The 14,389-nt window shown below is 36.2% G+C and overlaps 1 protein-coding gene across 1 annotated transcript in view; it reads right to left on the bottom strand.

Moving 5' to 3' along the window:
* The window catches only part of EGFL6 (EGF like domain multiple 6), a 73,482-nt gene that overhangs the window by 175 nt on the left and 58,918 nt on the right, over positions 1-14,389 (bottom strand). Inside the window, exons 9-12 of the mRNA XM_001381028.4 lie at positions 9,054-9,134; positions 8,006-8,107; positions 3,755-4,020; positions 1-152 (exon numbers count right to left, since the gene is read on the bottom strand). The exon at positions 1-152 is cut by the window's left edge and continues 175 nt beyond it. Coding sequence (XP_001381065.4) covers positions 57-152; positions 3,755-4,020; positions 8,006-8,107; positions 9,054-9,134 — 545 coding nt within the window. The 3' untranslated portion in view covers positions 1-56. The remainder of the gene's footprint in view (positions 153-3,754; positions 4,021-8,005; positions 8,108-9,053; positions 9,135-14,389) is intronic.

The following is a 14,389-nucleotide window of genomic DNA, read 5'->3' as shown; positions in this document are numbered from 1 at the left end:
AAATACAGTACTAGCTTAAAGGGAAGATAATAAAAAAATTTAATCATGTTCAGCAATTAAAGACCTTCATGACATACACCTGAAACTAATAAGACAGTGTCTACACCAATCTCTCCAGTTTTGCCCTTGCCACGTTCTGCTTCAAAAATGATCTGTAAGAGAGAAGAAAAGTAAATTTGAGTTTAAGAACTTTAAAATGATTAGAAAACATTAGCTACTAACCAGGACTTCAAGCTTATTGTATAGAAAGTGTTCTCCATAGTGAATCATGTATTTTTTTTGACATATATTCAAAGTAAGGTTATACTCTAAAAAAGATCTAGATCATTCCAAAAAAGCTGGAATTGACTTTTAAGAAAATGTGCTAACAAATATCAAATATTTAAAATATTCTGAAAGCCACATGATACTGAGAAAGAATTGTGGAATAAAAAAGAACAACCCACCATCATCACTACCACCAAATATGTATATGTTTGAGATTTGGAAATTATTTCCCAGATATAAATCAATGGCATGATATGACAGAGCATTTTAGGATTAAAAGGGACTTTAGAGATCTTCATTTGAGGCCTGTGAATTTCATATCTATATCTATTTATAACTGTATTTCAATATAATTGGTTTCATTTATAATCTTGTATATTTTATTTTACATATTTAAAATATTCAGAGATGGGGTCCACAGGCTTCCCCGAATTGCCAAAGGAGTCCATGATAGAAATAAAGGTTAATAATTTCTGGATCCTAGTTCACTTCACTCATTTTTATGCATGAGAAACCTGTAAATACACTAATAATAGTAATAGCCAATGGTTTTATAGTGCTTACTATGTGTCTTCTATTGTGCTAAGCACTTTAAAATTATGATCTCATTTGATTCTCACAATAACCACGGGAGGTAAGTACTATTATTATCCTCATTTTGCAGATGAGGAAACTGAGGCAAACAGTAGTTGAATGATTTGCTTAGGATCACCCAGATAATAAGTGTTTGAGGCTGAATTTGGACTCAGTTCTCTTTGACTTCAGGCCCAATGCTCTAATCACTGTGCACCCTAGCTACAAACCTCTAGAAACAGCTTAGTAAGAAATTGATATTCTTTATGGACATTGATGGAAAAATTAGATAATGAAGGGAATAATTTTAATAGGTTTAATTTTTTATAGAGCAGCAACACGAAGGTCTAACTTAGAAGCCAAGAAGACATGGATTTAAGTTCTGTTTCTGACATATATAACTGTGTGATTCTGGGCAAGTAATTTTAGTTTTTGTATTCTAGGAAACGCTCTAAGGCTTTGGGTTCCATAGAAGGTGCTGACTTGCATGGTTAGAGGTTGTTTCCTCATCAGGGACATCTTTCTACCACTGAAATTACAAGTCCAATCTCTATCCCTTTTATTTGTTGGTAATCCAAGAAAATAAAAAAAGTAGGGTTTTTAACACTTTAGATGTTTCTAAAAAGTGGAGAATAAAAAATAAAAACCAAAGATCTATGAACAGAATGAGTTTGAATAGAGGAAAATTTAAATAAAGCAGGAAAAATAAAAAGATATGGAAATGGGAGCCTTAGGAAAAGGAGAAGACAATAAATTATATTTTGTGGTCGTCTCAATCTATTGAGGCATGGAGATAAATTTATGTTGGTAGAGGTGGTAAATATTTTGTTTAATTAAATGAAGGGCAGTGCAGTGTCACAAGAAATAAGATAATTACTTCTTTGATCCCTATATAAAAAGAGGTATCTTCTCTTACATCTGTGGAAGTTGGGATCATTGCAATGCTATCCTAGGATTCTGAACTTTTTGGTATCAATAAGAAGTAAGAGCTTAGGAAAACTATTAAATGATCCAATGACCAAGAAGACAGATAAATATATATGGTTTGAAACATTATATTTTAATTGATTAATTGATTCAAAGAGTGTATCGTTGTGTCAAAGGAAGTTGGACAACTTCCAACTGGAGGGCCAACTAGACCAACATTCCACACATACTACAGTTGCATCCTGAACTTCAATGAAAGAAAGGGGACAGAGCTCACCAGTCTTTTTGGCACAAAGTATGGGAGAGAGCAGACAATGGGTTGGGGGAGAGAAAGATTCATGGAGAATAGGTGACACGTGGTCTGAGAACTCAGAGTAAGGCAGAGACTTTAACTCTATGCTTATCTACCTTTTCTATTAATAAACTTTATGAAAAATAATAACTGGTAGATATAGTAATTTTAATTATAACATAATTCACAGCTTTTATGTAATATGAGGATATTCCTCCTAACAAATTGATAGTAAAGGTTCATTAATGATCACACCTCTAAATGGCACTACAAAAATTATACAGAACTCTACTTTTGACATCAAATCTTTTCTGTGGGATGAACAATTATACCATGGGATTAAGACCTGAAAAATAGATGTAACATAGTATCTGCTATCATTATTGAGCCCAACTTTCCTTTCTTTGACTTCCCAAAGAAAAGAGGGAATGTCCAAGGTGATTTATAGAATTCATGAGACCATAGTCTTTCTCCTTTTTGCTTTTTCAAATTCTATATCCTCCCTCTCTCCCTCCCCCCTCCTTCCTTCCCTTCCTTCCTTCTTCCCTTCCTTCCTTCCTTCCTTCCTTCCTTCCTTCCTTCCTTCCTTCCTTCCTTCCTTCCTTCCTTCCTTCCTTCCTTCCTTCCTTCCTTCCTTCCTTCCTTCCTTCCTTCCTTCCTTCCTTCCTTCCTTCCTTCCTTCCTTCCTTCCTTCCTTCTTCCCTTCCTTCTTTCCTTCCTTCCTTCCCCAATGTAAGGGGGTAGGGGAGAACACAACCAGGTTTTTGCCTTTATAAGCTTTCTGCTCTTCTTTATTTTCAGGGATGGTTCTAGAGTCAGGAAGACCTGAGTTCAAAACTGGTCTCAGATATTTACTCTCTGTGCAATCCTGGGAAATCACTTAAAACTTTGTCTTCTCCAATTTCTTTAATTGTAAAATGGGGATAATAATAGCACCTAAATCCCAAGGTAGTTGTGAGGATCAAATGAGATAATATTTTGTTAAGCATTTAGTACAATGTCTACCATACAATGGGCTCTTAATGTGCTTATTTTTCTCCTTCATATTTTTGAAAGGATAATAATAAGATAGACTATGTTCAGAGGAGAGAAATGAGAATGGTAGGGGGATTTGAAAATAGAAAGGAATTGGAGACAGCCTAGAGAAGACATCAAGGGCATATTATTACTTTTTTTCAGTTACTGGAAGAAATGTCATATGGAAGAAGAATTTGGATATTTTTGCTTGGTCCTGGGAAAGGGAGGGACAGAACCTCTTTTAGAGAGGTAGATATTAGCTTGATATAAGATATAATATCTTAAGAATTAGAGCTGTTCTAAAGAGGAATAGGTTTCCTTGAGACTTGGTTACTTCCATATCCGTGTGCATGATTCTAACTCAGGTCCTTCTGATTCCAAGTCCAGTATTCTATCTAATGTTTCATGCAGCTGCCAAAAGGTTGTTATTATTATGTCACAGCTTTGTGGATATCTAGGCTTTTTGGTAGTGACATCTATAATCATAAATCATGGCATTTTGGTCTTCAAGTTATTACCTATTATTTTTACAAGCAAAAGAGGAACAGAAATAAATAAATAACATTTTACTTTATTATTCCCTGTTTGTGAACTTCAGTTGTTATTTGTTCTTCAATAGTGACATGAACACAAAAACATAAGTGAATAGAGAAAAGTAAATATTTGACTTTCACTCACATTCTTAGTAGTTTCAATTCCTTGATATAGTTGAATTTTCCCAGTCCTCCACCTTCCATCCTCATTGCTGTTCTCCTCCCAGGCAAGAGTATTATTTTTCTCTTTCAAAAAAACTCTAAGTGTCCCTACTCTTTCTCCAGCAAGTCGATAATCAAACATTAAGCAGGAGCTACTTTGGGGCTGAAGGTTGGTAAGGAGAAGTTTCAAGCGACCAACATCCTTCTTATGTCCAGCGAAGGCTGGGACTACCATGTAATATCCAACAGCTTTGAGAAAAGAGAAAGCCACTGTTAACAAACCTTGAAATTCACTTTTGTGAAAAGGTTTCAATTAATCAAATCTTAAATCAAATTCTAATTTCCTACAAGTCTTATTTTGTGTATGTATTTTACATATCATCTTGAGCAACTTAATACCACAACTTCTGCCTGTGAATATTTCATATATGAATTATGAATATTGATAATAAGAATAATTTTTAAGAGTTACAGATATCATTTTTCTATATAGGTGCATAATCAGTTTGATCTTACTGAAGCCCTTAAATTTTTCCCCCCTCTTTCTTCTTTACCTTTTTATGGTCCTCTTGAATTTTATATTTGGACATCATAATTTCCTTTTAGTTGTAGTATTTTCTTTAGGAATGCTTGGAAATCTTTCTATTTTGTTAAATGCTCATACTTTGCCCTGAAAGTATATAGTCAGGTTTGATGGGTAGGTGATTCTTGGTTGTAGACCTATTTCTCTTGCCTTCCTGAATATTGTATTCCAAGCCTTGTGGTCCTTTAGCATGGAAGCTGCCAGATCCTGTGTAATCCTGACTGGAGCTCCTTGATATCTGAATTGTCTCTTTCTGATTGCTTGCAATATTTTCTAATTAGCCTAGAAGCTCTTGAATTTGGCTATAACATTGCTGGGGTTTATCTTTTGGGGATTTAATGTAGGGGTTGAGCTAGTGATTCTTTCAATGTCTATTCTGTCCTCTTGTTCAAGAATATCAGGGCAGTTTTATTGAATAGTTTTTTATAATATAATGTCAAAGATTTTATTTTGTTCCAGGCTTTCTGGTAGATCAATAATTTTCAAATTGTCTCTCCTGGATCTATTTTTCATGTTAGTTGTAAGATATTTCATGTTTCCTTCTATTTTTTCCTTCTTTTGATTTTGCTTTATTAATTCTTGCTGTCTCATAAGATCATTAGCTTCTACTTGCCCAATACTAGTCTTTAAAGACTGATTTTCAGCTATGATTTTTTGATTTTCCTTTTTGGTTGAGTCTATCTTGCTTTTTCATGGCTTCTAACAGGTCAATCTGGTCTTCAATTTGCTTATTATTTCATTTTATTTCTGTGCCTCTTTTTCCTTATGGGCAATTTTGTCTTTTAAGCTGTTATTTTCTTTTTGTATTACTTTCATTTCTTTTTTCCCATTTTCCTTCCCATTTTTCTTTTATCTTTCTTACTTGGTTCTTGAACTCCTTTTTGAGTTCCTTGAGAGCTTGTGACCAGTTTCCATTTTGTTTGGAAAGTTTGGATGCTTTTGCTTATTTTTTGTTATTCTCTGCTGTTGCTTCTGGATTTTGCTCCTTTTCTCCATAGAAAATTATCCAAGGTCAGGAGCTTTTTTTGCTGCTGCTTATTCCTTTTTCCTCTACTGGATTGGGGTTCCTGCCTGTTGATTCCTTTTCTTTTCAGTCAGTAGCATGAATGAGGGCAGGTAAAGTGATGTTTTTTGTGTAGAACTCTTTAAAGCATTTTGCCCTGAGGCTATCTTTTCAGTCCCTGCTGCCTTGGCTGTGTCCAATCTTGTTTCTGCCCAAGGTCTGCTCTCTGAAGTCCAGACTCTGCACTCTTCAGCTTCAGGGAGTCCCCAAACACTGCCTCCTTTAAAGCTGTATCCAATGGGAGAGTCCATTTACTCATCCAATTTTGATTTCTGTCCTTTTGAGATTCTTTGTAATGACTGGTTGGAAGTTGATTTAGAAAGCTCCTGTTACTATGCTATCATTTTAGCTTTTCCCCCTTGTGTATATCTTTTAAAATGTGTTTAGTAAATAACAGATTCTTTGTGGCATTTTTTTCTCTTTTCTGACTAGGGTCTTATTTTCAAGATGCATAAGGAATGGATAATAATAATAATATAGAATATAGTCAGAAGAGAGAAATGAGAATGGTAAGGGTACTTGAAAATAGATAGGAATTGGAGACAGTCATATTATTGCTTTTTTTCAGTTCTTAAAGGAAATGTCATATGGAAGAAGAGTTTATAAGAGTTCAAATTTATTAGAATAAGAGCCATTTCTCATTTGATAAATGGTAAAAAATATGAATAGGCAGTGTTCAAAGGAAGAAATCTAAGCTATTGATATCTATATAAAATGTTCTAAATCACTAATAATTAGAGAAATGTAAATTAAAGTGACTGTCAGGTTTAATATCATACATATCATATTGACAAAAAGAAATTATAAGAAATGTTGAAGGAGCCATGGGAAAAGCACCTTAAAGTAATGTTGGTGGAAATATGATTTGTTCTAGACCTTCTGGAAAGCAATTTGGAATGCTCCACCAAAAGTTAATAATATTTTTACTAGACCTATAACCCAAAGAGACCAAAGAAAGAGGAAAAGAGTCCATATGTACAAAAATATTTATAGTGGCAATTTTTATAATGTCAAAGAGCCCAAGGAGTACCCTTAAATTGAGAAATGACAACAAATTATGATATCTAATTAGAACAGTACAGAATGCTATTGTTCTGTTAGAAATGAGAAGAATGGTTTCAGAGAAAATAGGAAGACTATGAAATCATGCAAAATGAAGTGAGCAGAATCAGAGGAATAATTTGTTATATATAATGACAACAACATAAAGAAGAGTAAATTCTGAAAGGCTTAAGAATGCCGATCAATTCAATGACCAACCATGATTCCAGAGCAGTGATTTCAAGCTCAAGAAGCAGGGGCCACTAAACTGTACACATGGATCCCTGGGAACCACACCTTGACTTAGAAAATGATATATTAAGACTAACTATGTTCTATTACATGTTTTTTTATTTCGTTAAATAATTCCCAATTACATTTTAATTTGGTTCAGGACACAATCAGGAGCTTTGTGGGCCATGACATGTAATGTATTTTGCCTTTGTTCCAGAAGTACCAATAATGAAGATGCTCCCCACTTCCTAATAGAGAGGTGATGGACTCAGGCTGTAGAATGGCACATTTTTAAAAGACATGACCACAGCAGGAATTTGTTTTGTTTGACTATATGGATTTGTTATAAGAGTTCTTTTTCTTTTCTTGTCAGTGAGAGATGGAGTGGAGGGATGGGGAGAAGGGAAGAGGAGAAAAAATAGATTTTTTTGGATGGAAAAAATTAAATTTACTTTAAAAATAAATCCTATTGTCATTTTAATATACCATATTCATTCTTTCATAGTCATATAGATAACCAGTGACAGAATTAGAATCAAAACTCAAATATACTGACTGAATTATTTAATGTGATTTATTTGATATTATGAGATATGTAATTCAGATGAATAGATTTGTTATACTTTAATTGGCCACTGGACTTCTAAAATAAAATGACAAATCATAAATGTGCAACTGATTTACTCATTAGAGTGAAGCCTTACTCTCCTTAAATATATCTGTAAATATAAGTCAGGCAATCTTCGATTTCTTTTCTCCCTATAAGGCATGGACTGACAAAATAGATGGAAAATTCATGGTAAAAAAAAGGTTGAGATTATAGAGAACCTTCTGTGTTCCCAGTTGTGAAATTGCTCTGTTTGGCAAACTTTGTCCATATAATTCAATTCAATAAACCTTTACTAAGACTCTGTTAAGCGCCATGGAGAAGGAAATGGCAAACCCCTCAGTATCTTTGCCAAGAAAACCCCATAGCAAGCATTCACAAAGAATCAGACATGACTGAATGACTGAACAACAACAAAGAACAAGGGACCAGGCAATAAGCACATAAAACTAAGGATAAACTGCTCACATTTATAGTCTATTGGAGTCAACATCTTTAGGATTCAATTTTCTCATAAAAAGAGGGTTGAACAAAATGATCTCTAAGGCCTCATTTGACTCTTCCTGGAAGATGCAACATATACACAAGCACATATAAATTAGGATCACGAAATAATTTCAAGAGGGATAGAGTGACAAAGATGATCTTTACCTTTAACATTGCTATAGCATCATAGTAAATAAAAACAATTTTGTAATTGAAATACCGTTATCTCGATCAGCAGGATTCCAGTCAAAATCATCTTCTGAATCCTGTTTCCAATCACAAATCCCTTGATCAAAGCTGCAGTCAACTGAAATATTTAAATCTATTAAGAAAACCATTAGGAAGGTTAGAGGGAAATATATTTGATCTTTTGTAGGCATTAGTCTATTTTGAATTACGTGCACAATTAATGGCAATTAAAATGCCAGTGACATATAGACTACTGAATTTTTTTTAAACCCTTACCTTCCATCTTGGAATCAATACTGTGTATTGGCTCCAAGACAGAAGAGTGGTAAGGGCTAGGCAATGGGGGTCTGGAAAACCAGAGCAGACACAGAAGCAGCAGAATGGAAAGAAAAGTAGCATAAACTTAGAGGATGTGGGACAGAAATGCGCGCATCTGAGAGGAACCAGAGAGTCAACGCCAGGGACGTATTAATGACGCCCGGGAGAGAAGGTTATGAGGTTCAGACTCCCTTCTTCACTGCTGGCTGGCGGCGAATGACGAAGTAGGGGAAATTGCTTCCTGTGTGCTTCGCTCAGGATTGCTTGAAAACAAGGCTTTGGGGAGCCAGAGACAAAGACCTCATGGTGCCAACAATGGCTTTCCAGCCTAGATTGTCTATGTGAAGTGCAGCTAGATGGCGTCTGCATGCAATCTGGAAGGATAATTCTCTCCTTTTCCAAAGATGCTCATATAAACCAACCTGTTTCCTCTCTTCCCTACTGGGGTATGATATGGAGTAATGGGACAGAGAAAAATTAGTCTTGATATAGTATAATCGTTAGTGTTGACTAAATAAATTAATTAATTCAAATAAAAAATTATAACCAAAAAAAGCATTAGTATTGAACAAATAAGTATGCAATAGTTAAAATAGATTGCTGCCATAATGATGCATCCTCCGGGTTTGCAACCAGGGGAGTTGAATTGGCAGGGCGCTGCTGTGATTCATTAATAGTGATCTCATTGACTATTTAATATAAATAAGACACAGAACCCCACCACATGAGAAAACACAGATTTGGGAGGAACAATTCGTTACCTTTGGGTTCCAGTTTTGAGGTGGGAACTTTTCTCTGGACCAGGAATGGATCAAACGGAACCTCTTCATTAACCTTGGAGACTAACACAAAAACACTTGACATTAGAAACAAGTTGAGGTTAGGAAGATAGGCAGGTATTTCCTATCTAGAATGTTTAGTTTAGTTTAGTAGAATTTAGTTTCTGCCCATATCATCACCACATTTTATCATCTTGAGTAATAGAAAAGTCAAATGTAACTGTTGCAAATTATAACCTAAATACAAAACTTCACATTGTTGTAATAGAAAATTCCTCTGAAAATGGCATTTTAATAACTCTCAAAGTAGTTTAATTTAAATGGATATGCCTATAAAATGATGCACAACTATAATGTGGCTGCCAAATGCTTTTGATTAAAAGAGAATTTTAGGAATTCTGCTACTCAGCTAAGTATTAAGGGATGAATTTAGAGTCAAGAGATTCCACTTTAATATTAATAGGCAACATTTATATGTGGGCAGGTAGGTGGCATAGTGGATAGAGTATTGGGTTTTGAGTCAGGAAGATTCATCTTCCAGAGTTCAAAACTGGCCCCAGACACTTATTTGTTGTGTAACCCTAGATAAGTCATTGACCCTATTGGCCTTGATTTCCTCATTTGTAAAGTGAGTAGGAGAAGGAAATGGCAAACCAACTTTTTTTAAAATTAGGATCTTACTTTTTATTATTACATTCTTTTAAATTATATTATCCTTAGGCTATCAAAAGTTATCTGTAGTCATATTAGCTAAAATGATAAAAGTGTGAAATGACAAATGTTGGAAGGGATGTGGAAAAATGCGGACACTAATGGATTCTTGGTGGAACAGTGAACATTTTTTTTTGTTTGCAAAGTATTTTATTTTATTTTTTATTTTAAAAAATGTCCCCATGGTTACGTGATTCATGTTGTCTCCCTCCCCTCTTTCCTTCCTCTCCAGAAGTTGAGAAATAATTGTAATGGGTCATACATGTATTGTAATTCAAAGCCTATTTCTATATTATTCATTTTTGTAATAGAGTGATCTTTTAAAAGCAAAACCCCCCAATCATATAAACCATATAAACAAGTGATAAATCATATGTTTTTCTTCTGTATTTTACTCCCACAGTTCCTTCTCTGGATGTGGATAGCGTTCATTTTTATGAGTTCCTCTGGATTGTTCTGGGTCATTGCATTGATGCTAGTAGAGAAGTCCATTACATTCAATTGTGCCACCATGTATCAGTCTCTGTGTACAGTGTTTTCCTGGTTCTTCTCCTTTCACTCTGCATCACTTCCTGGAGGTTGTTCCAGTCTCCATGGAGTTCCCCCAGTTCATTATTCCTTTGAGCACAATAGTATTCCATCACCATCAGATGTCACAATTTGTTCAGCCATTCCCCCATCCCCTCATTTTTCAATTTTTTGCCACCACAGAGAGTGTGGCTACAAATATTTTTCTATGTCTTTTTTTCTTATTTCTTTGGGGTACAAACCCAGCAGTGGTATTGCTAATTCAAAGGGCAGTCAGTCATTTAAAGCCCTTTGGGCATTGTTTCAGATTGCCTTCCAGAAGGTTTGGATCAATAACTGGGAACATTTTGGAGGGCACTCTGGAATTATGCCCAAAGAATATAAAACTGTGTATACCTTTAGACTCAGTAATACCCCTATTGGGTTTGTTTGCTAAGATGGCCAGGGAAAAGGTAAAGAACCTATATGTTGGGTAGGAGCAGGGGTGGAGGGGCTCAGTGAGCCTTTGTGGGGTCAGGGTCACCACCAGACTGGCTGCTAGTGGGGAAGGAAGAAAGTGGAGATCTTTTAGGCGGTGGGGCAAGGCCCAGTGGGGGAGAGTAGACCCTACCCTTCTGCAGCCTCTTGTCCCATAAAGGCGCAGGAGAAAGGGACGGGTATGGCCTGAGCACTGCACTTGCAGAGGGGCAGGGAGGAGGGGGAGGGGGGAAGGGGAGGGGAGCAGTTCCATGAGTCCCTCTACCTTTCTAGTAACTAACTCTGCTGGAGAGATTTCTGCATGTCATCTTTGGCATGAATGCCATAGGTTCACCATCACAGCTATATGTTCTAAAATATTTATAGCAGATCTTTGTGGTGGCAAAGAACTGGAAGTTGAGGGGATCCCCATTCATTGGGGAATGACTAAACAAATTTGGACATGCAATTGTGATGGAATACCACTGTGTTATAAGAAATGATTAGTAGGTTAATTAAAAATGTATGAAATTATGAAGAGTGAAATGAGTAGAGCCAAGAGACCATTATATATAGCAAGAGAATATTGTTTGAAGAATAACTTGTGTATGCCCGCCTCCAGAGAAAAAACAATAAATAGAAATAAGCAAGACATAGTTTTATATATACATATATCTTTTTTATCAAATGATGCTTTCTCTAGTACAGGGAGGGGAGGGAGGGAAGTATGGAGGAGTTACTTGGGAATTATAATCTAACAAACAAACAAATAAATTTAAAATTAAAAAAGGATGAAATATTAAAAAAAACTGTAGTCCTTGAATAAAAATGAACTGATAGGTTAGAGGATATCATCCTGAAACAAGCAAGTGCCATAGAGAAACTAAACTTGCATTATAAATTTGCTTTAGATATTTCACAAAATAGAAAATGCATATATGGATAATAGAGAGTTGAGCAGAGATACTTCAATGCAAGGAGAAACCAAGTGGTTATGCCCCCAACCCCCATGCCTGGAACTCTCCCTCCTCATCTCTGCCTCTTGACTTCCTTGGCTTCCTTCAAATCTTAGGTAAAGTCTCACCTTCTATAAAAACAAAAACAAACAAACAAAAACCAAAACAAACAACCTGATACAAACAAACAATTCTTTCCTGATCTTCCTTAATCTTAGTACAGTTCCTCTGAAATTATTGGCAATTTATCCTATTCATATCTTGTTGGCACATAAATTGTTTCTCTTTTCTTATCTTAAAAAAAAAAACAACCCAACAAACTTTGGCCTTCGCCAGTAAAACTGATATTAAGTATTGGATCCAAGGCAGAAAAGTAGTAAGTGTTAAGCAACTGGAGTTGTGACATGACAAGGGTCACATAGCCAGGAAGTATCTGAGGCTAGATCTGAACTATCACTTAGGCAATACTACCTGGTTAGTTTGACAGAGCCAGGGCAGCAGCCCAAAAGAAGTAAGTGTATTCCTTCAGGATCCTCCTTTCCAGCTGGGGAAATTCATGGTAGGTCTAGGACTGAGTAATAAGAACCAATATAAATATGGTGGTCTGATGCCTTGCAGTGCATTGATGCAAAGGGGTCTATGTTCCCCAGGAAGACTTCCTCCTGCATCTAGGCAGCCATCAGGCACTTTAGCAAGTGGGCCAGCTCAAGGTGCATGCAAGTCATGATGTTTTATAGTGTGCATTTGGTTCATCTATTATTCCTGGACACTAACTATCTCATTAAATATTCCATTCCTGGAAATCACTTCTTTAGATGATAGATAACTATGCTCAAATTATCCTTTCCAAGAGTTGGATCTTGCTCCTTTAAAATATTTATTTCTCTAAATGGAACTGCATTAAAAAAAAAAAAACAACAACCTCATCTTGGCTAGTCCTGTGGGCTTCTATTAAGAAAGCCAGCTGGAAGAATATGACTTGGGGGATGGCATTAATCACAGGATTTAGAACTGGAAGAAACCTTAGAAATCATCTGGTTCAACTTGATCTCAGGCACTGGCCTTTATTTAAAAGGAGGCACAAAGAATGGTAAGGTTTGCCATTTCCCTTTATTATTGCAATTCATTTTCATTTTTCTCGAAATCAGGATTATTTAAGGTCCAAGAATAAACGAGCAAGATGAGCTGTTAACTCCTTAAAGTCTTTTCCCAATATTTGTCTCATCAGAGACAGAAATGAGCTATCTATTAGCCTTGAACGTGTGACCTACAGGACAAGATTATTTGTGCTCTAGGACTTTCCCCCTCCGTTTTAACCATCATTTTTATTTCCCCCTAGACTAATTTCTTTTGGACAGCTTAATTTCTTCCAGATGTATTTATAGCCCTCTGCTAATCTGCATGATTGTTTTTACTGTATCATCCTCTAGGAGCACTGATGGATCATTCAATAGGCTGTCTTGTGGCCCCCAAGGCCAGAGGAATAAAGGTGGTTATGGGTCTCTGCCTCCTCAGTGGGAGTCTGGGAGAACAATGGAAAGCGTCCTCTAGGCTCAGTCTGCCACTGAATCTAGGTCCACTCATCTCGAGCACTTTAGGAGTGAGGACTGACTGTTCAGGGACCTTTAGAGCATAGTAGAAAGGGGGAAATGGATCCTCTACAATACTCACAGTCAGAAGAAAATGGTGGAGAAGCCTAGAGATGAATGGTCTATCTCCTGGTCTCCTGTAGAACACTTTTGGCATCTTTCTAGGAATTAGGTGGGCCTTGCTTCTCCCTTCTCCTTCCAGAGAATTCAAAGGTCTAGGAAAGGAAGAAGCCCCCGGGCTCTTGGTGTCCAGGGCACTAGGGGGACTTAATTTACCTCTGACTAACAGTATGTCACAGTTTTTAATCTTAATAGTTCACAAATTTTCCCAAACCCAAAATATTCAGGCAAAGAGTCTGCATACAGCTTTCTCCTACTGTCTTTGGGGGGAAAATATGCTCAATTATGAATGGAAGCAAGCATCGTGGATAGAGCCTGGGCCTAGAATCAGGAAGACTTGCATACCAACATGGCCTTAGACCCTAGCTCTGTAACCATGGGCAAGTCCTTTAACTCCTGCCTACCTCAGTTTCTTCAACTATAAAATAGGGGTAATAGTAGCACCTTCCTTCCAGGACTGTTATGAGATAACATTCATAAAACACAATATCTGGCACATAGCAGATGCTTACTCAATGCTTAATTCCTTCACCCTACCCCCTTCCTTAGAGGGTATTGGTTTATTTGTGCTAAACCACATTCCTTGATGATCTAGAAGTTAATCCATTTTTATAAGAAAGTCAAAGAAGTGTATAAACTTCAGTTAACACTACAGATTATACAGTTGGAAAATCTTGAACCCCAGGACTACATTCCTCAGAATTCTTTTTCATTACCCAGCATCCCTTTCCCTTCATTTTCTCATTTGCATTTTTATGTGTGTTCAGTGACTCCTCCCTCTCCCTCTCTTCTCTTGTGACTGCTGCTTAGTTAGCGTCCCTTTACTCTAGCTTTTAAAATTTTGGTTATTATAAATAAATCTTATAAATATAATACGTGGAGTATTGGATATTAATTTTTAAAATCTACAAGATTGATATGACTTATTTGAAAGGATCTCAGTGTTCTATACTTCTTG

The sequence above is a fragment of the Monodelphis domestica genome, chromosome 8 (assembly GCF_027887165.1).
Source record: "Monodelphis domestica isolate mMonDom1 chromosome 8, mMonDom1.pri, whole genome shotgun sequence".
Taxonomy (NCBI): Eukaryota; Metazoa; Chordata; class Mammalia; order Didelphimorphia; family Didelphidae; genus Monodelphis; species Monodelphis domestica.
This window is presented reverse-complemented; position numbering and strand designations above follow the sequence as displayed.